Source organism: Peromyscus maniculatus, chromosome 18 (genome assembly GCF_049852395.1).
Source record: "Peromyscus maniculatus bairdii isolate BWxNUB_F1_BW_parent chromosome 18, HU_Pman_BW_mat_3.1, whole genome shotgun sequence".
Classification (NCBI taxonomy): domain Eukaryota; kingdom Metazoa; phylum Chordata; class Mammalia; order Rodentia; family Cricetidae; genus Peromyscus; species Peromyscus maniculatus.
This window is the reverse complement of record NC_134869.1, coordinates 41282040-41307789: the sequence shown is the minus strand read 5'-3', so window position 1 is coordinate 41307789 and position 25750 is coordinate 41282040. Positions and strand designations below refer to the sequence as shown.

The window sequence follows — 25750 nt, the reverse complement described above, 5'->3', positions numbered from 1 at the left end:
TTCCAGGCCAGCCTGGTCTACAGAGTGAGTTCCAGGACAGGCACCAAAGCTACACAGAAAAACCCTGTCTCGGAAAAAAAAAAAAAAAATACATTTCCTAATAAAAATTTCCCTGCGACAGAAAACTAGTAAGTTTCAAATAACAATTGGCTGGGCCTGAACATACCCCTTGTTACAGTGGACCGTAGGACAATGTAAACCAGGGTCACAGACTTATTTAAAATGACTGTTGTAGGCTCTGCATACCCATGACTATCATAATCACTTAATTCTTTGTAACTGTCTCAGGATGAAAAAAAAGAACATGCCCTTCTTTGAACAAAGCTTTACGGGCATCAAAATACTAATTTCATGAGTCATGAATTTTTTTCAAACATTTGAATATAAACAACTCTTAGTGCTTGTGGGTTGGGTTGCTCACTACTCCAGCTCCAAGGGATCTGATGCCTCTTTTGGCCTTTGCTAGTACCTACACACATGTGTGAAAACACACACACACACACACACAAAGAGAAATAAAAATTTGAAAAGTAGGCTCAGTGGGTAGAAACTTATGCTGTTGAGCCTGACAACCTGAGTTCAATCCTCAGGACCCACGTGGTGACAGGTCAAAACTGATGTCCTCTGACTTCCCTGTGTGTAGCATGGCACACATAGATATGCATGCATAATTATTTTTTAAACAATGCTTAAAAGTTTAAAAGCAGTTGGTAACTAGATTTGAGTCTCCATAGCTTTCCCACCCAATATAAATTAAGTTACTCTAAGAGTAGAAATAACTAAAAATTAAAAATGCCTTAGTGTTAGCAATTGTCAGAAATATAGGTACTTGCTAAGTGATCAAAGAGAAATGTTACCAGAGGATAAAAGAAAAACTTTTTTTTTTAAAGCATTGAAACCTAGGATTTCAAGAGTAAGGAGAAAACTTTTTTAATAAACTGAAATATTTGGGACTGATCTTGATCTCCATTGAGACGTCATGGAATAGTTACATTAGTTTTGGTTTTTTTTTCTCCCCCAGGGAAAACAAAATGAAGAGAAAAACCTAAATTGACCAGGGCCAAGGCAAAAGTCTCAGCCAAGCCTCACCAGCCCTTGTCCTAGGCAGCTAATATCCAATCACAGCGTTTTAAAATTAAAAAGAACTCCAGGAGCCATGGCACGGTCTTTAATCCTGTACTCGGGAGGCATTGGCAGGTGGATCTCAGAGCTCCAGGCCAGCCTGGTCTACATCGTGAGTTCCAAGCCAAGCCAGAGCTACACACTAAGCCCTGTCTAAAAAAAATTAAGATTCCTTTATAATGATAATGCTTAAAAGTAGTAAAAGTATTATTTAGTAGTATATAATCCCCCCCAAAGGGGAAAGAAAAAAAACACGAAAAATTGAGTGGATGCTTCCATGGAGAGTACATGATGGAAATGATTAGGGTGCAACACTTGAAACTGTACATCTGACCTTCAAAATATGCGTAAGCAGAAACTCCGTTTCTGTGGCAACCAGCGCGGCACACCGTCTCTTTGTTCTGGAGTTCTCCGCTAAGTCAGCCCGCCCCTAGCCCCGCCCACCTCGGCCGGGACTTCCGCCGCTGGGCGTGGCGCGAGCCGAGGCCCCGCCCCTTGCCCCTCCCTCCCACCCCCGCCCCGCGAGCCGCTCCGCTTCCGGACCCGCCCCCCGCGGTCGGGCGCGTCGTCACTTCCGCCCTCCCTTCCGCTGTCTTCGCGGCGCGGCTTGCGAGGGCTTCTTCTCCTCCTTCTCGTCCTCTCCGCTGAGTTCCGTCGGCACCATGGTGAGCTTCGCCTTCGGCCCACGGCCTCCGCTCCTGCCCGCTGCTCCCCCTCGTCCAGCCGGAGCCGCCGCAGCCTCCTTGCTTGCGGCCCTCCCCTGGGCCGGTGGCACATGGCTTGGGCCGGGCCGGAGGCCTGCGTGGGGTCCGCAGACCGAGCTCTCCACGGCGGCGGGGGCGGCGAAGGGAGGAGGCGCCCTGAGCCAGCATCTCCTCCTGGAAAATCAGGCCTTCCCATGGCTAAGGGACCCCCGGCGACCCCCGGGACTCGCCCCACGCGGAGAAGTTTCTGGCACTCTTGGTCGGTCCCGCCCTCCGCGGGGCGGGGCTCGGAGGGCGGGCGGCTGTGCAGGCCCCGGGAAGATGGAGGAGGATGGATGCCTTGGTGCTTGGCCCCGCTGCTCCGCGGCCCACGCCTGCCTCCCTCCCTCCCTCCGCCTTCATGGTGCCCTTAGTTCGCCCTACGCCCCACGTCGATGTGTTTATTATTCCTGGCGCCTGCCTGCAGATCCTCCTGGCCATTTTCAATAAATGCCCACTCCCACGACGGACTCCCGAAACGCTATTGTAAATTGGTTTTCCACTGGGTTAAGAGACTTAGCAATCTAGCGAGGGGCCCTAGGTAACGTCCTGGCATTCAAACGTCGTGTCTCGGTTTCCCCGTTCAGGCGTCCCTTTCCCTCGCGCCTGTGAACATCTTCAAGGCCGGAGCTGATGAAGAGAGAGCAGAGACCGCTCGCCTGGTAAGCCCGTTCCGCCTCTTGTACACGACAGAACTGCGCTTTTCTCTGGGATGGCAAGTCTTGACCACCTTTTCTGATTTTTCTCTTTTTTTTAAGTCGTCCTTCATTGGTGCCATCGCCATCGGAGACTTGGTGAAGAGCACTTTGGGGCCGAAGGGCATGGTAAGAAAAATAGGAAAATTTTAGAAGAGTGTGTTTCTAGTTTTCTTTCTTCCTTCCTTCCTTCCTTCCTTCCTTCCTTCCTTCCTTCCTTCCTTCCTTCCTTCCTTCCTTCCTTCCTTCCTTCCTTCCTTCCTCCCTCCCTCCCTCCCTCCCTCCCTCCCTCCCTCCCTCCCTCTCTTTCTTTCTTTCTTTCTTTCTTTCTTTCATGAGATACGGTCTTGTGTTGCAGCGGCTGCTCAAAAATAAAAGTTTTAAAATTGTTTAAAGCCTTTAGTGTAAATTTAGTTATTAATATTTTTTTATGTTTTGCTGTCTAAAACGTTAAATTATAAAAAATCCTCCTCCTCCAATCACACATCACTCTGCAGTGACAAGTGTAACCATATAGACGCAAAACCTGCTACTAGTTTCTGTTCACTTATGGATACGCTTGTCATAGATTTTTGCAATGCATTTTACAATAACAGATACTGTTTTTGTTTATGTTTATGTGCTATTGGTGTGTACTTGTTTTTAGTGTCCTATTTTAAATTTCTACCTCTCTTTAGAACCTGCGTAAATTATTTTTATAGCCTTTCCTGCCCTCCTACCCACAGACAATCCCTTCAGACGTTCTCTTCTGCTGCAGCCCTCTGCCTTTCAGATCTATACGAGCCTTTCCAGCCTTACACTTCCTAAGACTGACCTCTGCCCCTGTGGCTCACACCTCTCCGAAACTGTAGAACACCATCATGGCTGACCTCGTCTGTGCGCTCTTGCCGCGACCGCTCTGCTCCTCACTAAACCTGACAAACTCGGACCCGCTCTCACTGTCTTGTCTCCTCTCGCATCTCCTCCACCACTCTCAAGCTCACCTCCTAATTTACAAAGGGCTCCACGGTCCTTTCCGCCGTCTCAAGTTTTATCTCTCCAAGACTTCTCTTATCCAAAACCTCATTCCTTACCTGCCTCCTCTCAATCCCTCCATACTCACCCCTTTTCCTTAACATTCTCCTTCCTGCCCCAGATCCTCTACACTCCTGTCAAAAAACTCCCAAGACCTCCTTCCCCATCCTTCTCTTACACTTTTTATATGGATAGCAGCTCCTTCCTGTCAGACGGCCGCATCAGACTGACCCCTCCATTTTCAGTACTCACCCTCACCCTCCAGCTCCTGTTCTCTCATGGCCACCTGTTCCCCACAACTCTCATCTCCTCCCTCCTCCTTCTCCTCTGCCCAAGTGATTGCTGAATACCTAGCACCAGCTGACTCCTTTAAATTCATTACCTGCCCAGATGTCCGTAGATATCGAACACTGAACAAATCCCACACTTCACTTACAAGATGTAACTAAATCTAAGCCGTCTCCTCTGACACACGCACAGTCAGGGTCACCCAACAAACTCTCGCTTCCCTGAGCCTCCTTCAGTGCCCCACTTCTAGCTTTGAGCCTCTCTTCAACACCCTGTGTTAGTTGAACTTTGGCTGACACCCCAGGTGCCAATTTTTTTTTAAAGATTTATTTACTTATTATGTATACAGAGGAGGGCCCAGATCTCATTACAGGTGGTTTTGAGTCACCATGTGGTTGCTGGGAATTGAACTCAGGACCTCTGGAAGAGCAGTCAGCGCTCCCAACCTCTGAGCCATCTCTCCAGCCCCAGTTGCCAATTTTTTTAAATTGATCTTTTAGTTAGCATAAAAAGGGTCCCATTGTGATGGTTTTTAAAAATATGTTTCATTTCTTTAACCACGATACAGTATTCTGGGGTTTGCTCTTAACTTTGTGTATGGACATTGGTTTCCATCGTTGTCTGTCATGGTGGTGTAACAAGCTAGTTTGTAGTACCTGTACTGCTGAGTTTTTAGGAAGCATTGAGGTTTGGTTGTAGGCTGCATGCATTGGGAACATTTGGTGGCAGATAACCATCCAGAGTGTGTCCGTGTCAGCAGTGTGCGGCTAGTGGCAGTTCCTGACGCCAGGATTCTTCAAGAAGTGCTTAGACCTTAATCTGACCCAAGTCAATTTCCTTCCAGGACAAAATTCTTCTAAGCAGTGGACGAGATGCCTCTCTAATGGTAACCAATGACGGTGCCACCATTCTAAAAAACATTGGTGTTGATAATCCAGCAGCTAAGGTTTTAGTTGGTGAGTCTTACTTCCTTAATGGTTGTGTCAACTATTTAAATGATAGCCATCCTTTACCATCATTAAAATGAATATCAGAAGTACTGTTGTCCACTTGGGGCAGCTGCAACCACAGACTAGGTAGTTTTGAAATGATACAAGTCTGTTTGGCTGAACTGTGAAGTTCAAGACCAGTGGGCCCTGTCGGTGAGGACCTCTTTGCTGTGTCCTAACGTGGGTGAGACAGAAAAGGGGATGGCGTTTCCGTGAACTTGGGAGGACATAGTCAAGCCAGCGTATTTGGAACTTAGGTCTCCCAAACTTTGTCAGCTGTGGAACCTACTGTCAGTGGGGTTTAGATTTGTTGTGGGTGTTTTAAGAGAATTGCGGAATGTGGAGAAATAATTTTGTTTTCCCCCTAGATATGTCAAGGGTTCAAGATGACGAGGTTGGCGATGGCACTACCTCTGTTACTGTTTTAGCAGCAGAACTGCTCCGGGTAAGAGCCGCTCAACACTTCACCCTCTTGTTGTCCCTGATCTGGAGCAGTAGAAGTATTCCAGTCCTTTATTACTTTTATTTTATTGACAGGAAGCCGAATCTTTAATCGCAAAAAAGATCCACCCACAGACCATCATTGCAGGTTGGAGAGAAGCCACAAAGGCAGCAAGAGAGGCCCTGTTGAGCTCTGCGGTTGACCATGGGTTGGTACACCAAAACCCTGTTGGGAAGTCCAATGTAGAGAACCATGAGAAACATGCACGACCTCATCTTGCTGCCGCACCCTCCACGGCACCTCCAGAATAGCCTTCCTAATCTAGCTAGCACCGACACTGAAAGTCTTTACCTCAGCCTCCTGTGCTCTAGACAGAGCTCCACCTGCCTCTGCCTCCCCAGTGCTGGATTACAGCGTGTGTTTCCATGCCTGCTTTTTAACTTGGTAGATAACCCATGTGTTTCTGGGTGTTGATACATTCTCTTCAGTGTCAGCTGTTAGGTGCTTCAGAATATGACTGATGGAATTTCCTTAAATTGTCTGCCTTTGGAGAATTGTATTTTTGAAAAGTTTAGCTTTATGATAATGTCGGAAATTTGTTACCCAAGAAATATTTCTAGAAGTGGAATTGCTGAGGCTAAATGTATCTATGTATTTTAGTTTACCTTTATGTATATTAATTTCCAAATCTCCAGAAGCAATTTCTATTTGTGTTGAGTGTGTCACAGTTGTTTCCCCACATTCTTTTTTTTTTCATTTTTCTTTATTAAGAAATTTTCTACTCGCTCTATATACCATCCACAGATCCCCCCTCCTCCCTCTTCCCACCCCCAGCCCTCTTTCCTGAGCCACTCCACATCCCCATATCCCCCAAATCGAGGTCTCCCATGGGGAGTCAGCAGAGCCCAGCACACTGAGCCTAGGCAGGTCCAGGCCCCCTTCCCACCGCATCAAGGTTGTGCAAGGCGTCACACCACAGGCACCGGGTTCCCAGAAGCCTGCCCATGCACCAGGGACAGATCCCGATCCCCCTGCCTGGAGTTTCCCCACATTCCTAGCAACATTTGATCGTCTTGCTTATGCCTCACCCTGTTTGGCAGTTGGATGGGAAAGATGGTATCCATTGTTTACATGTTTCTTGATTCTGGTGACATTAGAGGCCTGCTTAGAGTCAAGTACTTAGGTAAATTTTGAAAATTAAAGTATGCTTATTATGTTTGAATAATTTAATAACAGGTGGGTTTTCTTTTTGTTTGGTTTTATTAGTTCTGATGAAGTCAGATTCCGGCAAGATTTGATGAATATTGCAGGAACAACATTATCCTCAAAACTCCTTACTCATCACAAGGACCACTTTACCAAATTAGCTGTAGAAGCGGTTCTCAGACTGAAGGGTTCTGGTAATCTGGAGGCCATTCATGTCATCAAGAAACTAGGCGGGAGTCTGGCAGACTCCTATTTAGATGAAGGTATGTATGTGTGTCAAATACAGAAAAGATTTGATTGGTGACTGAGTCTTACATACTCAACCATGCTTGCTTCCAGTGATACAACAAAGCCAGAAAACTTGTCTTTAGGGCCCATTCATGTTACATCTGTTTTGGATTTTATCAGTGTGTAGTGTTGACAGTGCTTCATCTTCCACACTATTTCAGCATCATCCTACTTCCTAGATCTCACACGGGAGTCATTTGCTGTCTAGTAGAGAAATGATAGCTTTACCAAACCAAGAGCTGTTCCCAGGTGCTACTTTTCTCAAGATTATATGTGTTAATTAAAAATCTTTAATTAAAAGAATTTTGGGCTGGAGCGATGGTTCAGAGGTTAAGAGCACTGGCTGTTCTTCCAGAGGTCCTGAGTTCAATTCCCAGTAACCACATGGTGGTTCACAACCATCTGTAATGAGATCTGGTGCCCTCTTCCAGCCTGCAGGGATGCAGGCAGAACACTGTATGCATAATAAATAAATATTTTAAAAACTTTACACTTATTATGTAAGCCTTTTGCCCACATGTATGTGCACCACATGCATGATTGGTGCCCAGGGGGTCAGAAGAAGGTACCAGAATCCCTGGAGCTGGAGTAAAGATGGCTGTGAGCTTCCATTTGGGTGCTGAGAACAAACCCAAGTCTGCAGCAAGAGCAGCAAGTGCCATCTCTGCAGGCCTTGGTACTTGTTTTGTTTTGTTTTTAGGTTTTTTAAGACAGGGTTTCTCTGTGTAGCCCTGGATGTCCTGGACTCACTCTATAGGCCCAGCTGGCCTCAAACTCACAGAGATCCTACCTCTGCCTCCCGAGTGCTGGTATTAAAGGTGTGTTATTGTCCAGCTTTGTTAATAATCTCTCATAGCTAGTGGTGGCCTTGAACTTGCTGTGTGTATAACCAAGGGTGACCTTAAACTTCCTTCTGCCGTCATCTCAAACTCTGAGGTTTCAAATATGCACCACCACACATGGTTTATGCCGTACGGGGATCCATCTAGCTAGGGCTTTGTGAATGCTAAGTGAGCACTCTTACCTGAGCTACATCATTAGTCCCAGGAAAAAGCTTTGTCTCTAAGATTATTGTTTTTTATCATGTGCATGCTTGTTTCTGCCAGTCATGTATGCGTATGTACATGTTTGTGGCCAGCAGTGGTAGCCCTGCTCAGGTGGGACCGCAGACTGGTGTGAGCCAGCCCGTGTGGGTACTGGGAGCCACACTCTGCTCCTCCACCCTCTGCTACAGTAAGCACTCTTCCAAGTCTGAGCTCTCTCTCCAGCTCATTCCGTTGTTTAAGACAAAAGTATTTTCAAAGTTTCTTTAACTAGCAAACAGTGTATATGCTTAGTATGTAGGGATGTAGTTTTTAAGGACTGAGTCTTGGGAGATGCTATTTTCTTTATAGTATAGTTTGTAGGGCATAGGTTTTCCAGTGTCTTCTCATTGTATTTACTTTTAAATGAACCATGGACTGTGTAGGCATTTTCTTAAAAGGGGTAAAAAGAGTCAAGTTGTGCTTTATAGCTACAAGGTCATTAGGAATCTTGATTTTGCTGTGTGTCTTGTGCCATTTGTTTTATGTGATTCTGAAAGTATTTTGGTTACATTGATATGCAAAGGCTCTGTAATGTTTCTGGTGGGCTGCCAGGTTGGGGAAGATCCTTAAAACAGAGCGGCACATACTGCTCCCATTGTTGTGTATGTGCTCTGTGCCAGGAATTGTAACTGGAACTTTAATCCTTTAGTTCTCATAATGATGATCTCCTGAGGACAAGATTAAGAAAGAACAGAAAGCACAAGATGGCCTTAATGAGCTGAAAGTTTCTTGTATGTCTGAAAGAAGCCTATGAAGGTGGTCAGTATTAGGTGAACAAGGCTAGGCTGGTAATTAGCATCTCTACCTCTAGTTACACATGCTTTGCATATGAGTATCTGGTTGACATTCATCCAGAAGCCACTAAGGACTAGAGCATGATTGAGACCAGGTTTGTCTAGTTGTGTTGACTGTGATGTTTCTGGTTTACTACTAGGTGTAGTTCTCTGTTAGTTATTTGAGGCAAGGTCTCCTCTATTTTGTCCTGACTATCCTGGAACTTGCTGTGTAGAACAGGCTGGCCCCTGCCTCCCTAATTCTGGGATTGAAAGCACATACCACTATGGCAGGCTAGGCTGAGTTCTTTGAAAAGCATAGCAATTCATAGCACATCCTTTGATTTCAAATCCTCACTGCTTATTTTGTCTTGTTGGTTTTAAGCTAGTAAAAATAAACTTAAAAGTTTTTATATTATAATCAGTAGACTCCGGTCTGTTGTATGTATATGAAGCAAGTTTCTGGGTGATGTATTTTGTTCTCTGCTAGCTGTAATATTGCCTTATGTGTATTCTCTTTTACTTATTTACTTCATTATTGATGTGTGTGGGTGTTTTTGCTACATTAATGTCTGTGCTATGTACATGCCTGGTGCTTGACAGCCAGAGAGGGCATTGGATCCCTTAGAATTGAAATTATGGATGGTTGTGAGCCACCATGTGGGGGCTGGGAATTGAACCCAAAACCTCTGTAAGAGCCAGCAAGTACTCTAAAACCTTTGAACCATCTCTCCATCCCCTTATGTTCTCACTTTTAAATATATTTTGAAGAATGAGTTGGTGTTTGTGACCACTGCTTTTTAGGTTCTGGGAACATGGTACATTGAACTTTGAACTTTTTTTTTTTTTTTTTTTTTTTTTGGTTTTTCAAGACAGGGTTTCCCTGTGTAGCTTTGTGCCTGTCCTGGATCTCTCTCTGTAGACCAGGCTGGCCTGGAACTCACAGAGATCCTCCTGCCTCTGCCTCCCAAGTGCTGGGATTAAAGGCGTGCACCACCACCGCCCAGCTGGTGCATTGAAAAATTTTTAAAAATGCACTATTTGAATGACTAGTTTGGTGTCAGATAACTTTGCAGGTCTAATAATGCATCCTTTAAGTATTTATTACCTTCTTTATGTTTGTTGTAGGTTTTCTATTGGATAAAAAAATTGGAGTAAATCAACCAAAGAGAATTGAAAATGCTAAAATTCTTATTGCCAATACTGGAATGGATACAGACAAAATAAAGGTGTGTGACTATATTTTTTGAAATTTTATTGCTGTTAACTCAGGAGTCAAGTACGTTAAACAGCTTAGAATCTGTTTAGAAATAATACACTCATATATCCTTTGATATGTACGTTCATAAAAATACTGGAATATACTGTGTTACTAGAACTCTAAAGAGGAGCGAAACTTGACTCTGTCTTCATATCTTTCATCTTAGATATTTGGCTCTCGGGTAAGAGTTGATTCCACGGCAAAGGTTGCAGAAATAGAACATGCAGAAAAGGAAAAGATGAAGGAGAAAGTTGAACGTATTCTTAAGCATGGAATAAATTGCTTTATTAACAGGTCTGTGTTTGCTTGTGCTGATAGTGTTTTTAACAAACTAATGTTGTTATTTTCATGAAAAATGTATTTCCTATCACATTACCCTTAGAAACTGCTGCACATGGTTTACTAACAGTTACAGATTGTTGCCATTCAAGCCGTCAGCTAAGACACACATACACTCAGTGGACTCTTAGATTAAAGGCAAGGTTTACATGTTTAAGATTCCTCAGACCCTACTGCTGTTCTCAGTGCTCTACTGTACTGTACTCAGTTTTCGTGTGGTGATAGAAGGATCCAGTGCTCGATGTGGCAGATGAAGTGAGGCTGACTAGTTGGGGATTGTCCTTTAATGTAAAGCTGTGTTAGTGGTGAACACTCACAGTGAGAGAACGTCAGTTTTCTAATGTAGAGGATCTAAGGGTCAGCAGGCAGAAGAACAGACCATGTGGACTCACCAGACACGATTGAAGGTTCCTAAACTTGTGGGACAGAGTAGAGCAGTGTCAGATTTCTTCTGGATACTCAGGATCGGGAATGATTTAGATATGATGAATTGTTTGTCTTTGGAATTTCTGATGAAATAACCCTGGATCTCAGTTGGCTCTAGCTGGAACCTGAGAAACGAATCTCTTAATTTCTTGTTTTGCTTGTGCTATAAGGTCAGAGGACAACTTGTTGGGAGTGGGTTCTCTCCTATCATTTGAGGCCCAAGAGTTGAGTATAGATCATCAGGCTGTTTTTGTTTGTTTTGTTGTTGTTGTTGTTTTGGTGTTTTTTTGTTTTTGTTTTTTTGGTTTTTGTTTTTTTGTGTTTTTATTTATTTATTTATTTTTGTTTTTTTTCCTAGTGAAGTAAAAATGCTCACAGGTTTTGCATTCTAATGTTACTCGTTTTGAGCATAATGTTCTTGTATATTTTGTTTGCAGACAGTTAATTTATAATTATCCTGAACAACTCTTTGGTGCTGCTGGTGTCATGGCTATTGAGCATGCAGACTTTGCAGGTGTGGAACGCCTAGCTCTTGTCACAGGTATGGAAAAAGACAGTAGTCTCTAGTAAGTATAATTGTCATTCTTGTGTTTATTGAGCGTTGCTGTGCAATACATGGTTGAGAATAAGAAGAAACACCTTAAAGAGCTAAGAGTATATAAATAGTTATTCTGAACTATGCCTTTAGTTACAGTGTTTGAAGAACTGTATTGATTGATTTGTGTGTGTTGGGTGCATGTGAGCCATGGCTTGCATATGGAGATCACAGGCAGCTTCGTAGACTTGATTCTCTCCTCTTACATGTGAGTCTTGGGTCTCAAACTCAGGTCCTGAATCTTGGTGGGAAGTGCCTTTACCTGCTGAACTGTCTTGCTCTCTTGCTGGTCTCATTATCATCATCGTCATTATTATTATTATTATTATTATTATTATTATTAGTAGTAGTAGTAGTAGTAGTATAGGTAGTTTTTTCTCTTAGAAATGCTTGGTACTCAGAAGTTTCTCAGATTTTGGATTCTGGGGGTGTGGAGTGCGATATTTGATCATGCATAGTGAGATAACTTGAGAGAAGACCCGAGTCTAAACATGGAGTTCATTTTTATTAAGTATGTATGCCTCATAAACAGAGTGACTTGCATTTTCACTGGTCCATTGCATGGACTCATACAGATTTTTCCTCTTCTGTCATGAGTTGTACATGGGACTGGAGAGATGGCTCAGTGAAAAGCACTGGCTGCTCTTCCAGAGGACCCAAGTTCAATTCCCAGCACCCACACGGCAGCTCACAACTGTCTGTAACTCCAGTTCCAAGGGACCTGACACCCTCGCACAGACATACATGCAGGCAAAACACCAATGCACATATAAAATAAAAATATCACTAAAATTTTTTTTAAAAGTCGTACATTTAGGTTCCAGTTTACAGATGTTTAAAGTGTATACCAGATTATATATATGCTAGGTTGGCCATGCTGTAGAGGTCCTTTTGCTGAGGTGTTTCAAGACAACCAGTTCTTCCACACAAATATCAAGACTTAAATCGCTAGGCGTAGTCTAGACAAATTTGAGCTGGAAAGGAGTTTTGAGTCTTAACTAGTCTGTTTTGCTGGATATTTAAATTCTCTGTGCCCTGTGTGAGTTAAAGTTACAGTAACTTTTAGTGAAGACTTTTGTGCCTTTCTGAATGAGTGAAGTATGTACCTTGTGCTTGAATTTAAACATGACTTTCCTAAGTTTAATTTCCCAAATGGTAAAATGTTTAAATAAGTAAATCAATCTAATAACAGCCTCAAACTCACAGAGATCTGCCTGCCTCTGCCTTCCTAGTGCTGAGCTTAAAGGCGTGCTCCACCATGCCCGGCTGAGAACAAGTTTTAACCCTGCAATGTGTTTATGTTCACAGGTGGTGAGATTGCCTCCACCTTTGATCACCCAGAGCTGGTGAAGCTTGGGAGCTGCAAACTTATAGAAGAGGTCATGATTGGAGAAGACAAACTCATCCACTTCTCTGGGGTTGCCCTTGGTGAGGGACTGTGTCAAGTTGGCTTAAGTATCTAAGTCCTTGCTGGCCTCTTAAGGCAAAAGAAAAGTTACTGTAGTGCTGAAGTACATTGTTAGCTGGTGGATAGCTCTGGGTGAAGGTGCTTGGTGCCAAGCCTGATGACCGAAGTTCTTTCTCTGAGACCCACATGGTAGAACCAATTTCCACCTGACTACCATGCACATATCATCCCCCCACTCCCCACGTCCACACAGATTAATAAGTGGAGTGGATAAATCTTATAAAGACAAATAGAAGATTGTTTTTAAAATATTATATTTAACTTTATTTTATATACATTGGTGCGAAGGTGTCAGATTCCCTGGAATTGAGTTACAGACAGGTGTGAGCTGCCATGTGGGTGTTGGGAATTGAACCCAGGTCCTTTGGGAGGGCAGCCAGTGCTCTTAACCACTGAGCCATCTCGAGCACCATAGAAGATAAATTTTGAGAGGGCTTATTTTTTGTTTCAGTGTCTTGAAGTCTTAAGTTGATATTTGCTGTGCCTTTTGAAAATGTATACCTTTAACATCGATTTTTCTTGATAACTTAGAAGACTTATGAACATGGATTTTTGTAGGGAAAGCATTGGAAGGCATTGTTTGGGGGAAACCATGAGCTACCAAATAGTCATCCACTTCGTAGATAATGGAAAGGAAATGGTTATGTGGTATGTGACTGACTTAAGAATATACATTTAATGTTAGGTGAGGCTTGCACTATTGTACTCCGTGGGGCCACTCAGCAGATTCTGGATGAAGCTGAAAGGTCTTTGCATGACGCCCTTTGTGTTCTTGCCCAGACTGTGAAAGACCCCAGGACAGTGTATGGAGGAGGTGAGCATTTGGAAAGTGTTGAGTTCTTGTTTTCTCGTTGTGTGGTATGACTCATAAGTGGATGGATTGGCTCTTGTAGAAACTATTCATGTGAGCCTTTGATTTCAAAATGACAAATCATTGTTTTGGAGACAGCAGAGCACCTAACAGTTTGGATTTTAATTTGTAGGTTGCTCTGAGATGGTGATGGCTCATGCTGTGGCAAAACTTGCCAGTAAAACACCAGGGAAAGAAGCTGTAGCAATGGAGTCTTTCGCTAAAGCGCTGAGAATGGTAACTACGGAAAGAGACCTGAGCATCAATTTCATGGCAGTTGATTTTAAACTGAATGCGTTTTTCTGTCCTAGACAGAAAGATAGTTTGCCTTTTGCAAAGCTGAAATGGTTCACAACAGTTTATATTTGGCTTCTACATCTTATACTCCATCATGAACAGTTATTAAGGAACAGCCAGCCAGGCATGGTGTCTGCCTAGAGACAATGACTAGTTCTATTTTCATGTTGTAGTTGCCAACCATCATCGCTGACAATGCAGGCTATGACAGTGCAGATCTGGTGGCCCAGCTCCGAGCTGCTCACAGTGAAGGCCAGACAACTACTGGACTGGGTAAGAAGTCAAGTGGACTTTTGTAGTCATTGTTGAAAGTTATGTTCTTCACCTAAAAGAAACTTTACACACACAAACCGTGTGTGTGTGTGTGTGTGTGTGTGTGTGTGTGTGTGTGTGTGTGTGTGTCACACACTTGGTCATAGTCCCCCTCCCCATTGTTGTCTTAACACCTTTCCTCTTCCACTGAACCCTGTGTTCCCAAATCCCTCTCCCACTTAGATGGATGGAAGGCTATTTACTTGGATAAAGGCTCCTTTTCAGAGGCTGTACCCTGAGGAATCTCCTTCCCCAGCAGCCATTAACGACCTGTAGGGCTGGGACCTTCTGAGCCCCTCTCCTCTCCGTGATGGAGTGTTAACAGCTATGTGCACTGGCCATGCCATGTCCAGAAGGTAGCGTTCCATAGCACTCCTCCTTATCCTACAACTCTTAGGCACATCCTACCCTGCTCTGCAGTGTCCTTGGAGACCTGGAGGGAGTGATCTGCATGTTCTGTTCAGGACTGAGCACTCAGCAGTCACTGTTTTCTGTACTTTGACCAGTTAGGAAGGAGTCTCTGCACAACGGTCGCCCACTGCAGACTGAAGCTTTCTAGTAAGGCTTCGGGCAGCACTAGTGCATACATACAAACAGGTGTTTAGATGGCAGGTGGACATAATGTCTGTCTAGCAAAGCAACAGTAGTCGGTTCCCTCTTCATTCAGTAGAGTGTTTTGTTTTGTTTGTATTTTTTTTAACTAAAAGATGGCAGTGCTAATTGCTTTTGTAATTACTGTGTATGGGGATGTGTTTTAATTTTGTATTCATAGCATTGCTCTAAGAGGTATAAAACTACTCAAAAGATTGTTTACAGTTTGATATTAGGATGTGTGAGTAGAGCTTATATTCTCAAGTGTGACTTAGAACACAGTCAGTATAGCTTCTAATTTCATAACAAACATTGGCACAGTTTTGATTGAAAACCTCTAATAAATAAATAAAGTAGTTACAAGATACCACATGTGGGCCTGGTGCCTGCAGAAGCCCTCGGAAGGCAGAGGCATGGGATCTCCTGCTACTAGATTTAAAGAGTGTTATGAGCTGCCACATGGGTACTGGGAATCAAAGCAGGCTCCTTTGGAAGAGCAGTTAAGTGTCCTTAACTGCACAGCCATCTCTCCAGTCCCCCTTTTTATTGAGTCAGGGTTTCACTGTGTTGCCTTCTCTACCTTGGAGCTTGTTGTGCAGACCAGGCCATCCTTGAACTCAGTTTCAAGTGCTGGGATTAACGGTGTATGTGTACAACTGTGTGTTCACATTCCATGGTGCTAGCGTTTGGAGGTCAGAACAGCTTGCAGGAGTTGGATCTCAGTTCTGAGGATCAAACTCGATCACAATGCTTAGAGGCAAGGACCTTTACCTATTAAGCCATTTTGCTAGCTTGCCCCTGTAAGTTTTTGTTTGATATTGTTGTCCTCTGTTAATCAAAATGATTAGTATTGCCTAATGTTGGGTGTGTGTGTGTGTGTGTGTGTGTGTGTGTGTGTGTGTGTGTGTGTGTGTTTTAAATACTTATGAATATGTGAATGTGCCTGTGGGCACACTAGAGGATGATGTAGGGTGCCTGCCTCTACTGCTTTCTACCTTACTGCCTTGTTTCAGGGTCTCACTGAACAGGAAGTTCGCCATTTTTGCTAGTTGAGTGGCCAGGGAGCTCTTGGGGAAGACAGCGCTGCCTCCCTCCCTTTCCTTCCAATGTTGGCTTTAGAGGCACTTGACAGTTGTGCCTAGCTTTTTTGTATTTGTGCTGGGAATTCAAACTCAGATCCTTGGGTTTTCAGGGTGCAGACATACATCCATTAAACCATATCCATAGCCCAATTAAAAGATGTTTTTTAAAAGGTGTGTGTGTATGTATATATATGCACCCTCAGAGACCAGAAGAGGTTGTGAGCTGCCCAGGTAATGGGAACTGAATTCAGGCCATTTTCAAGAACAGTAAATGCTCTTAACCACTGAATCATTGATCCAGGCCCTACAATTTAAAAAATGTTTTAAAGTTGTCTTTGAGTGCTTTTATAGACTGATCTGCTAACTAAATCAGGTAGTTAGGTGCAGTTAACAGGGTTAGTTTTATTACAAGTCACTAAGAGACGCTTTAATATCTTATTTGTTAAATGGTTACTTTAATTTTTTTTCAGATATGAAGGAAGGTACCATTGGAGACATGGCAGTACTGGGTATAACAGAAAGTTTCCAGGTGAAGCGACAGGTCCTTTTGAGTGCGGCTGAAGCAGCAGAGGTGATTCTCCGTGTGGACAACATCATCAAAGCAGCACCGAGGTACCAGGCACTTGGCATCTTAGGAAAGCTTGCAGGAGGCAAAATCTAGGGAGTTTATTTACTTGATCATCATATTTAAAGGAACTGTCATTTTTAAAGTAGAGTTACGCAAATTATCTAAAATATGTGATCACAGGAACAAGGCATAGGCAGCCCCTCAGATTGGAAGTGTTAAGGAGCCAGGCTTCTGAAGGTATCAGGGAGCTCTGGCTGCCTGGTGTCTTTTTACGGGGTGAGGACATGCTGCTTGCCTTCTTGGATATGCTTCCATGTAGATACATGGGTGGCTTTGGTTTGGAGATGGTCCTGCTGTGTAACCTGGGCTGGCTTCAGATTCGGAGTCCTCTTCCCTGAGCTTCACGTGCTGAGATGACAGGTAGTTGCCTCGCACGTGGCTCACACTGGCACTCTCCAGCACCCATTGTGCAAGGCTCCATTACAGGTTCATATTCCAGAACTTACCTTCAGTTCTCTTAGAGAGCACTCTCACAAAGACAGTTACATGTGAGGTGCATCAGTGTTTCCTGTTGCTGTGACAAAAAGTCTGATATAAGAAAGGAAGGATAGCCGGGCGGTGGTGGCGCACGCCTTTAATCCCAGCACTCGGGAGGCAGAGGCAGGCGGATCTCTGTGAGTTCGAGGCCAGCCTGGGCTACCAAGTGAGTTCCAGGAAAAGGCGCAAAGCTACACAGAGAAACCCTGTCTCGAAAAACCAAAAAAAAAAAAAAAGAAAGGAAGGATACAGATTTAGAAGTTTCAGTTCATACTTGGCTGGTACTATTGCTTTTGGGTGGGAGGAGAGGGATGCCATTGAGGAAGAGGAGTACCAAGTGCACATGTACCCAAGATGCCAGGTGAAAAGAATAGTTAGGAAGAAGAAGCAATCTGCCAAAATGGCTGTAGGTCAAGGAAGATAACTGTTTACTTTAAAAACTGGATTTCAGCCACATTAGTTTTGACATGGAGTGTTAGTGGAGTGGCGGGGATCAGATTCATTCTGTAGGGAGTTGAGAAGAGACAGAGGAGATCTGAAGCCGACTGTGGTTTGAGGGGTCGTGTAAGTGAGAGCAAAGAAGCAGGCCCTTGGGCGAAGTGTGGGTGTCTGTGGAGTCCAAATAGCTAAGTGAAGATTTTTGGAAGTATGTTTAAAATTCTGTAATTTTGAAACTTCTGAGAATCCCTGGGGAAGCTGGTTTACTCTCTCTGAATCTGACACGCCAGGAATTTTAAAATACTCACTTTATTTCCCCTCTGTATAATTCTAAAATGTATTATACACATGTATACACATGTGCACATACATATATACATACACTTTGTTTAAATATTTTTTTACAAACAGAAATATGAAGTTTAAAGAGTTCACTAATATTCCTGCTGTCTTTTTGCAAAAGATTGTTCTCTCTCCAATCACTATGATTGCCAGAGAATTAGAGATACAAGGCGAGATTATTGGATACTGAGGCACATCCACCCAGTCTCTAGCTTGTCTCTGGCAGTAGTAGTCCTGAGTAGGTTGTTCTCTAGAATCCCTGTGTGTTGGAACTCTGTGGCTTTATTTAATGCCATCTGGCTAATTTGGTGAACTTTTCGAGTACTTAGATAGTATATTCCTTTGAGAGACTGAGGCAGGAGGATTGCAAGTTAACATCTAATTTAAGGATATATACAGCAAGATCTGGCCCTCAAAAAGAAAAAAACAGGTTGATCTTTTTTACTTTTTCTTAATTGTATGATTTTTCCTTATAGGAAACGTGTCCCTGATCACCACCCCTGCTAAGCATTCCCATTTGCTGTTGATCTCTGGACCAGTTCATAGCAAAATTGTATTTGAAATTCAACCTTTAAAAGAAGACTATGGAATTGATGTGTCCGTGATAGCCTTAAGTTTGAACATTTAGCTGACCTTCTGTTTTAAACATGGGTCTAATTTATTTGCTATTTCATTTTCCATACAATTCAGTTGATTTACAAGTTCATTTCTCATACTGTGTATTAAAATAAAAAATCCAGTTACTTACCTCTTAATGTCTTATTGATTTGTATATATCCTACTGGAAATCTACTTAATGGAAGTGATTGTTTTCGGTGTGGAGTTGTGTCAGCTTAATCAATTATTGACCTTAATCTTTTATGAAATAATTATCTTGATTATGCCCCAGAGTTAAACATAAATACATTAGTCTTTTGGCTTTGTGGCTAGGCTGTATATATACTCAGTCATGCATAGCTTTTACTGCATGTTAATTTGGAGTAGAAGTACCATAAGATACAATATTGATTTAATTTTATGTGAGTACCCTTTTCAACTTACATTAGATTAAAAGTTTCAATTTCTGTTAAGTTTGAAAATGTCATATATAACTGTCTACCTTTCCCTGGTGCCCTAATAGGTAACATTCTTTTAAGATAATGGGTTTACTTAAACTTCATTATGATTATTTTGTTAGAGTTTCTGTTTTGGTAGAGAAAGGAAATGAGCATAGATACATACTGAGTTTAATTTAAATTTGACATAGATCTGGAAGGTAGTGTATTGCAGCATACGCAGAATTTAAGAAAGCTCAAAAGCATAGGAGTTTCCCGGCTGTCTCTGGCAGCCTCAGAATGCCCTCATAGGGGAGAGAGGGCCTTCAGAGTTGGTGTCAGAGGGCTAGGAAGTGGCACAGTCAGTGACGTGCCTGTCTCAGCATGAGGACCTGAATCCAACACTGGAGAAGCAGAATCTGTAGGATCCTGGGGTTTAGCTAATCACAGCTAGCCTGGTCCATAGGTGGGCGTCCGGTTCAGCCAGAGCTAGAGGGAAGCATTTGATGTCAGCCTGTAGCCTCTGTGTGTGTGTGTGTGTGGAGAGAGGGAGAGGGAGGGAGAGAGAGAGAGAGAGAGAGGAGAGGGGGAGGAGAGGAGAGGAGAGGAGAGAGAGATGTGCCTGATGCCTGAGGTCAGAAGAGGACTATGTGGATGCTGGGAACTGAACCCAGGTTCTCTGCAAGAGCAAGTAGTCACTTCGTCATCTCTCTAGCCACTGTATCCGTGTTTTAATACCTGGAATCTGTTAGGGGCAGGCAGGGTGGCTCAGTGGGCAAAGGTGCTTGCTGTCAAACTGCTGGAGGACTGAGTTTAATCCCTGGAACCCACATGGCAGAAGGAGGCGAGAACCAACTCTTGCAAGCTCTCAGACCTCTGGATGTGAGTGGTGCCCAGCCCAAACCCCAAATGAATAAAGAAAACACAAATTGGTACATCAAAGAGTCAATGATAGTGTCACTGCATGGAAAATCGTAAAATTTTAGAATCCAATAAGGCCACACTGGCCTGCCTTGTGTGGCTGACTCGGGTCCATGAGAAGTGAATTGTTACTGGTGTAACATGGCTGCTGGCAGGATGTGTGTGTGTGGGGGGGAAATCTGTTCTCTTCCAGACTTAGAGCAGCTTCAACTGCAAGATCAGCTTCCAATTTTGTGTGTACATTGGAGTTTTGTCTGCATGTATGTCTCTGTGAGGATCTCACATCCTGGAACTGGAGTTACAGACAGTTAGGAAATGCCATGTGGGTACTAGGAATTGAACCTGGGTCCTTTGGAAGAGGGGCCAGAGTGGCCAGTGCTCTTAACTGCAGAGCCATTTCTCCAGCCCCTCTCATTGTTGTTTAAGATCGGTTTTTAACTGTGTGTCTGGGGGTAGGCATTATGTGTATTTGAATGCAAGTGTCCATGGAAGCCAGAGTAGAGCTGAAGTTACAGGTGGTTGACTTGAGGACTGGGAACCAAACTTGGCCCCCTTAACCACTGAGCCATCTTCCCAGTGGCTATTTTGACATCTGCGCCCTGCTTCTTCCATGGCTATTCTAATGGGTTTGAGTAATCCTTTCCTTTCTTGTGAACTCAGCTGTGTGGATCACAGTTTGCTGCTGTTGGTGGTGTCTGGATTATGGTGGCCTTTGTTCTTTATCCTCTTCAGTCATACTCTTGATAAACCCGCCAATGCACCCATCCAGTGGTTTTCTATTATCTCTCTAAAGTCCCCTTGGTGCATTTTGACACCCTTAAAAGTGGGAACTTGTGTAGATCACAGTCACTGTAGAACTTTGAAGTTCCTAGCATGAACAATAAAGGCAAAACTTGGTTTAAATTCCTGACTTCATTATTAGTTAATTCCTGTTGAGGCAGAAGCCATGGAGGAGCCCTGCTGACTGGACTGGCTTTCCTCTCATAGCTCCTTTTGCTTTCTTACAGCACCCAGAACCTCAGCCCAGGGGTGGCACCTTCCCCAGGGAGCTGGGTCCTCCCACATCAACCATGAATCAAGAAAAAGCCCACAAGCCTGCCCGCAGGCCAATTTGGTAGGGCATTTTCTCTGTTGACGATCCCCTCTTCCCAAATGACGCTGTAGCTTGAGTTGACAGAAAACTAGCCAGCATGGGTTGATACCACTCATGTTATTTGTGAAAACTAAAATTCTACATACAAAGTTCTGGAAGAGTGAGGGCAGGCCAGTAGTGAAGAGCTTGACTAGCTCCTTCCCCATTTGGGGGACAGTCTGCAAGAGATTTCCCCAGTCCATGGGGTTTCCAGACTTAGACTCCAGGGGTGAAATAGTTAGATTTGGTGCTGCAGCCATTCTTGCTTATTTTGCTGACAGGTGATCTTAGCATCTCCCAGACCACCAGAAGAGTTCAAGGAAATGTAAATACCACATAAAAGTGATGGAAAACCTTCAGTGAAAACATTTTTAGGCAGCAAAATCAGCCTTGCTTGACAAAGGTGCGTTTGTTGCAAGCTTCCTGATTTAGAAGAAAACAGTTTGGCTACAGGCCAAACGTTGGAGGCAGAGCAGTTAGCATACTCAGAACTCTGAGGTCAGTTAGCTTCAACTCAAGGCTGCAGCTTGTGCTGGAGAAGATAGGCCTATTCGTCCTGAGAGGGCAGACTGGTCAAAAAGCAATCTAAACTGCTATAGCAGAAGCTTGGGAGGCAAATTCTTGTTTGCAAAGGGTGTTTAGCATCAGCTGAGCATATGGCTTCAATCACTCTGAATAAGAATAGACTTAAAAAAAAGCCTGCATTCTAGCAAGCTAGTAGAAAGGTGGACTCAATAGAAAAAGAAACTGTCCCTGTGGATGTACACGTACTATATTTAATGATTAGAGGCATCTTTGGTGGTCTGATCTCTCAGCTGCAGTTGCTCTGCATGGGGAGGTGGTGACAAGGTTATGTGATACTCTGGGACTGCCTCTGACTTAGCCAGCAGTATTTCTGGAAGGATTCAGAACTGTGCTTGTGAAGGTCAGATCCTCCCATACATAGCTCTAAAAGCTCAGGATGGTTTGTCTAGGTAGGATGACAATTTGTGTCCTTGTGTTTTGGAAAGATTATTAGGTAACCTGCTGACAGTTAGTTTAGAATTTATGTATTTGTTATAGTCTCAATTTACATACTTCCATAAATAATGCCCCAAATACCTAGGTTTGTAGACTGGCAAAAGACCCTATGAATAAAAACCCAAACTGTGATAAAAGGCCAGAATGTGTACATATAAGACAGAGACTTCCAGGCGACCCTGTGACCTCCAATTCAAGCTTCAAGTGCTTAAGTGAACTGATGTCTACGTTCTACCTTTAACATAGTATGACTCTCTGGAAGCATGGCTCTGCTCCGGAGGGCCGCCCAGACTCACTGCCGGAGTCGCGTGGCTGCATTGGGAAGAAAGGCTTAGCTCTCCAGATGACAGTCAGCTGAGCCGATCTTAGGCCAGACCTTGTAGGGGAAATGAGTGGAACTGGCATGAACCATTGCGAAGATGGGAGGGGCCCAGCTCCACCAGGAGGCCCCTCTCTGGTCTTTGCAGTGGGTGCTGGACAAGTGAGATCTTTGTAACAACAGCTCTTTTCTTTGAATCAAGATTGACTAGGTAGAGGTGTCCTGTTCAGGAGCCAAATTACTAACAGTACATTGATACTATTCATGGCAAAGAAATAGATAAATGTGAGGTGCTAGAGACAGACCACCTGAGCGTTTGATAGTTTTTGTTTATTTTAACGTATCATATTTGAAGCACTCACCAGCCTCAGGACCAGCCATTTCTGCGTAGTGGAAGAGGCCAAAGGGCCCTGGCCCTTCTTCTCTTCAGTGTTTCAAAATAGCTTATTTGAAGAAGCTGCTTCAGGAGCGACAGTCACTCTGGGTGGGTTCCAGGCCACCAACAAACAGCCCACACCTTCCTAGGAGAGGTGCATTGGACCGGAAATGCTTTCTTCTCAATATCCCTTTAGATACAACATCTCACCTGGCTCTCCATCAGCCTTGGGGTGAGCCGGGACTCTTCCGTTCTAATGAGACTGTCTTCAGAACAATTGCGCCCTCTTAAACTGGCCTACTACAACTGAGAGGCTCTTCAGGAGCTGGGAGGAAGAAGGGGAGCAGGTGGCTCTTGACTCTCTTCCTGGACCAGTGCGTATCGCCTCGCTTTTCTGGGCTCAGGCTCTGGCGTCTCATCTGCCCATCTCCCAACACGGCGCACACCTTTGCCCACCTTGGGGGCATTTCGGCAAGGGTTGTGGTCGTAGATGACCAGCTTCAGATTAGTCAAGTGGGCCAGGCTGGGGAAGTAGCGGATACTGTTCCGATCCACGTCGATCACCTCCAGGAAGGGCATGCGCAGAAGCACAGGGGGGAAGTCGGCGAGCTGGTTGCCGGAGAGCCAGATGGTCCTGAGCTCGCGCAGGCGCCGGAGCTGGCCGGGCAGCAGCCGTAAGGCGTTGGAACCCGCATGCAGGGTCTTCAGGAGGCTCAGCTCACACACCACCTCGGGCAGCTGGGTGAGGCAGTTGGCCTCCAGCCACAGGGTGCGGAGGTTCTGGAGCAGGCTGAGCTCATCCGGGAGGTCACAAAGTTTGTTATTACCCAGGTAGAGGATGCAGAGCTGTTTCAAGGTACACACCACCTGGGGAAGGGCTTTGAAGTTGTTGAAATCCAAGGCCAGGATCTGCAGGTTCTGCAGCTGGGCCAGGTCTGGAGGCAGGCTGTGGAGGTGGTTGTCGCTGAGGTAGAGCTTCACCAGCTCGGTGAAGGAGCACACGTGTAGCGGGAAGCGACGCAGCTGACTCCCACTCAGATCCACCGTCCTGTCCAGCGGCATCTCCCGGAGGTCTCCCACCACGTAACTCTGGCAGCGGTCGGTGGGGATGAAGGCCACGAGGGCCCGAATGATGTTCCCCATGTGGAGCCCACTCCCGGGCGAGCCTCTGCCCAGTAACCCTGCCAAGGAGTGGGGCTGGCTGGGCTGACTGCCCTGGATCCTTTGTACCCTCCCTTTATAACCCGGAATTCTGTGACAAAGGCCAGCTACTTTGACAGTGAAAAGTGCTCCTGATAGCAACTTGAGTGTCTGGTGACAGACCCAACCGACAGGCAGGGTCTGGGAGGTCATGTCCAGCTCACATATTTGCCTTTAATCACTTACGCCCTGATCTCGTTTATCTACTCTCCTAATTGTTTTCCCCCAATGATAAAATACTATGACAAAGGCAGAGACGTATAAAATGAAAAATACCCATATTTCCACCATGCAGATACAACTATAAATACTTGAATGTATAGTCCTCTCATCTTTTTGCTACAAGTGATTAATCTTTCTTTCTTTCTTTCTTTCTTTCTTTCTTTCTTTCTTTCTTTCTTTCTTTCTTTCTTTCTTTCTTTCTTTCTTTCTTTCTTTTTTTCAGAGCTGAGACCTGAACCCAGGGCCTTGCACTTGCTAGGCAAGCACTCTACCACTGAGCTAAATCCCCAACCCCTGTGATTCATTTTTTAATTACACATGAATTAAAAATAAGCACATCATGGAAGTATTTTATACTTGCAGGTGTAAAATGTACAATTATTTTAAATGTTTGCATAGTACTCCTTATGCATAAACAGTGATTTCAACAGTTCTTTACATTGGGCCAATAGTTTACTCATAACGTGTGGCTATTATAAGCACCCTTGTAAATAAATACAGATGTAGGGCATCAGGGCTGGGAGATATCTCAGTAGCCGAGAGCTTACCTAACCGGCTCCAATCTTCAGCATGGCAGACCACTAGGTTTTCTAGGACTCGTCCTGGAAAGTGTTGAGTCAAAGGTCTCCATCATTTGGAGATTTTTCTCCCCAGCTCCAGCAAACCTGAATCAGGACATATAATCAGAGGCAATGGCTTCAGCTTTGTATTTTCTTGTTTCTGTATTCTTACCAGCTAACATCTTTCCACGCTTTAAAAAGGTACACTTGAAGCCGGGTGTGGAGGCACACCCCTCTAATCCAGGCACTCGGGAGGCAGAGGTGGGTAGATCTCTGTGAGTTGAGGCCAGCCTGGGCTACAGAATGAGTTCCAGCCAGGGCAACACAGAGAAACCCTGTTTTGAAAAACCGAAAAAGAAAAAAGATAAAAGAAAAAAAAAAAAAAAAGGTCTGTGTGAGCTGGGAGCTCAGTGGTAAAATGCTTGCCTAGCAGAAGCGAGGTCCTGGGATCTGTCTCCAGGGCTGCCAAAACAAACACAAAAAACCTTCTTTTTGACAAAGAACAAGAAGGAAATGAGGAGACAGACTAGCCTTCTAAAGCATAGATTAATTAGAATGTAATCTTAGGGTGCAATGTGCCAGATGCTTTTAAATGCCCATCAAAGCTTTGTGCTTCTCTTCTGTACTAGTGTCCCATTGACAAAAAGCAGTGGCCAGTTAGAACATTCCAAGGACTGTTCAAGAATGAGCTTGTGGTAGTTTGGTTTGTTTTTGTTTTTGTTTTTTTCTAGACAGCAGGGTTTCCCTGTGTTTTGTAGCCCTGGATCTCACTCTGTAAACCAGGCTGGTCCCCAACTCACAAATTTCTGCCTGCTAAGTACTGGGACTAAAGGCATATGCCACCATCACCCGGCCTGGTGTGGTACTTTGAATGTAATTGGCCCCTGTAACCTCATAGGGAGTGGCACTATTAGGAGGTGTGGCCTTGTTGAAGTAGGTGTGGCCTTGTTGGAGGAAGTGCGTCACTGTGGGCTTTGAGGTCTCCTATTCTCAAGCTACGCCTAGCTCAGTTGCTTCCTGTTGCTTGCGGGACAAGATGCAGAACTCTCAGCTCCTTCTCCAGCACCATGTCTGCCTGCATGCTTCCGTGTCCTGTCATGATGATACAGGACAAAGACTCTGAACGGTAAGCCAGCCCCAATGAAATGTTTTTCTTTATACGAGTTGCCATGGTCATGGTGTCTCTTCACAGCAATAGAAACCCCAATTAAGATA

The 25750-nt window shown here is 44.3% G+C and overlaps 2 protein-coding genes and 1 long non-coding RNA gene across 4 annotated transcripts in view; 2 read left to right on the top strand and 1 right to left on the bottom strand.

Annotated features, from left to right (window-relative positions):
- Positions 1-25750, top strand: part of LOC143269166 (uncharacterized) — a 280184-nt gene that overhangs the window by 225482 nt on the left and 28952 nt on the right. The window lies entirely within an intron of this gene.
- Positions 1651-18498, top strand: Cct2 (chaperonin containing TCP1 subunit 2). Of its 2 annotated transcripts, none has more exons than XM_006988994.4 (16): positions 1651-1787; positions 2453-2527; positions 2624-2689; positions 4707-4818; positions 5220-5296; positions 5389-5501; positions 6560-6762; positions 9774-9874; positions 10073-10200; positions 11109-11212; positions 12575-12694; positions 13420-13548; positions 13718-13821; positions 14055-14154; positions 16337-16478; positions 18228-18498. In XM_006988994.4, the coding sequence occupies exons 1-16, from the start codon at positions 1785-1787 to the stop codon at positions 18256-18258; spliced, it is 1608 nt and encodes a 535-aa protein (XP_006989056.1). In that variant the 5' UTR covers positions 1651-1784; the 3' UTR covers positions 18259-18498. The 2 variants fall into 2 exon arrangements, with proteins under 2 accessions (XP_006989056.1, XP_042119076.1); XM_042263142.2 differs by lacking the exon at positions 1651-1787 and adding an exon at positions 2135-2351.
- On the bottom strand, positions 18386-24880 carry Lrrc10 (leucine rich repeat containing 10). The gene is made up of 2 exons (XM_006988993.3): positions 22540-24880; positions 18386-19308 (listed from the first exon to the last, which is right to left on the bottom strand). Exon 1 carries the CDS (start codon positions 23904-23906, stop codon positions 22872-22874), a length of 1035 nt encoding a protein of 344 aa, XP_006989055.2. The 5' UTR covers positions 23907-24880; the 3' UTR covers positions 18386-19308; positions 22540-22871.

Bases quoted from the DNA above. Each gene is read 5' to 3' on its own strand.
- Cct2 (XM_042263142.2), top strand. From the start codon at position 2,316: ATGCCCACTCCCACGACGGACTCCCGAAACGCTATT. The intron at 2,690-4,706 runs GTAAGAAAAATA...ATTTCCTTCCAG, and splicing joins CTTTGGGGCCGAAGGGCATG to GACAAAATTCTTCTAAGCAG. The intron at 5,502-6,559 runs GTTGGTACACCA...TGGTTTTATTAG, and splicing joins AGCTCTGCGGTTGACCATGG to TTCTGATGAAGTCAGATTCC.
- Lrrc10 (XM_006988993.3), bottom strand. From the start codon at position 23,906: ATGACCTCCCAGACCCTGCCTGTCGGTTGGGTCTGTCACCAGACACTC.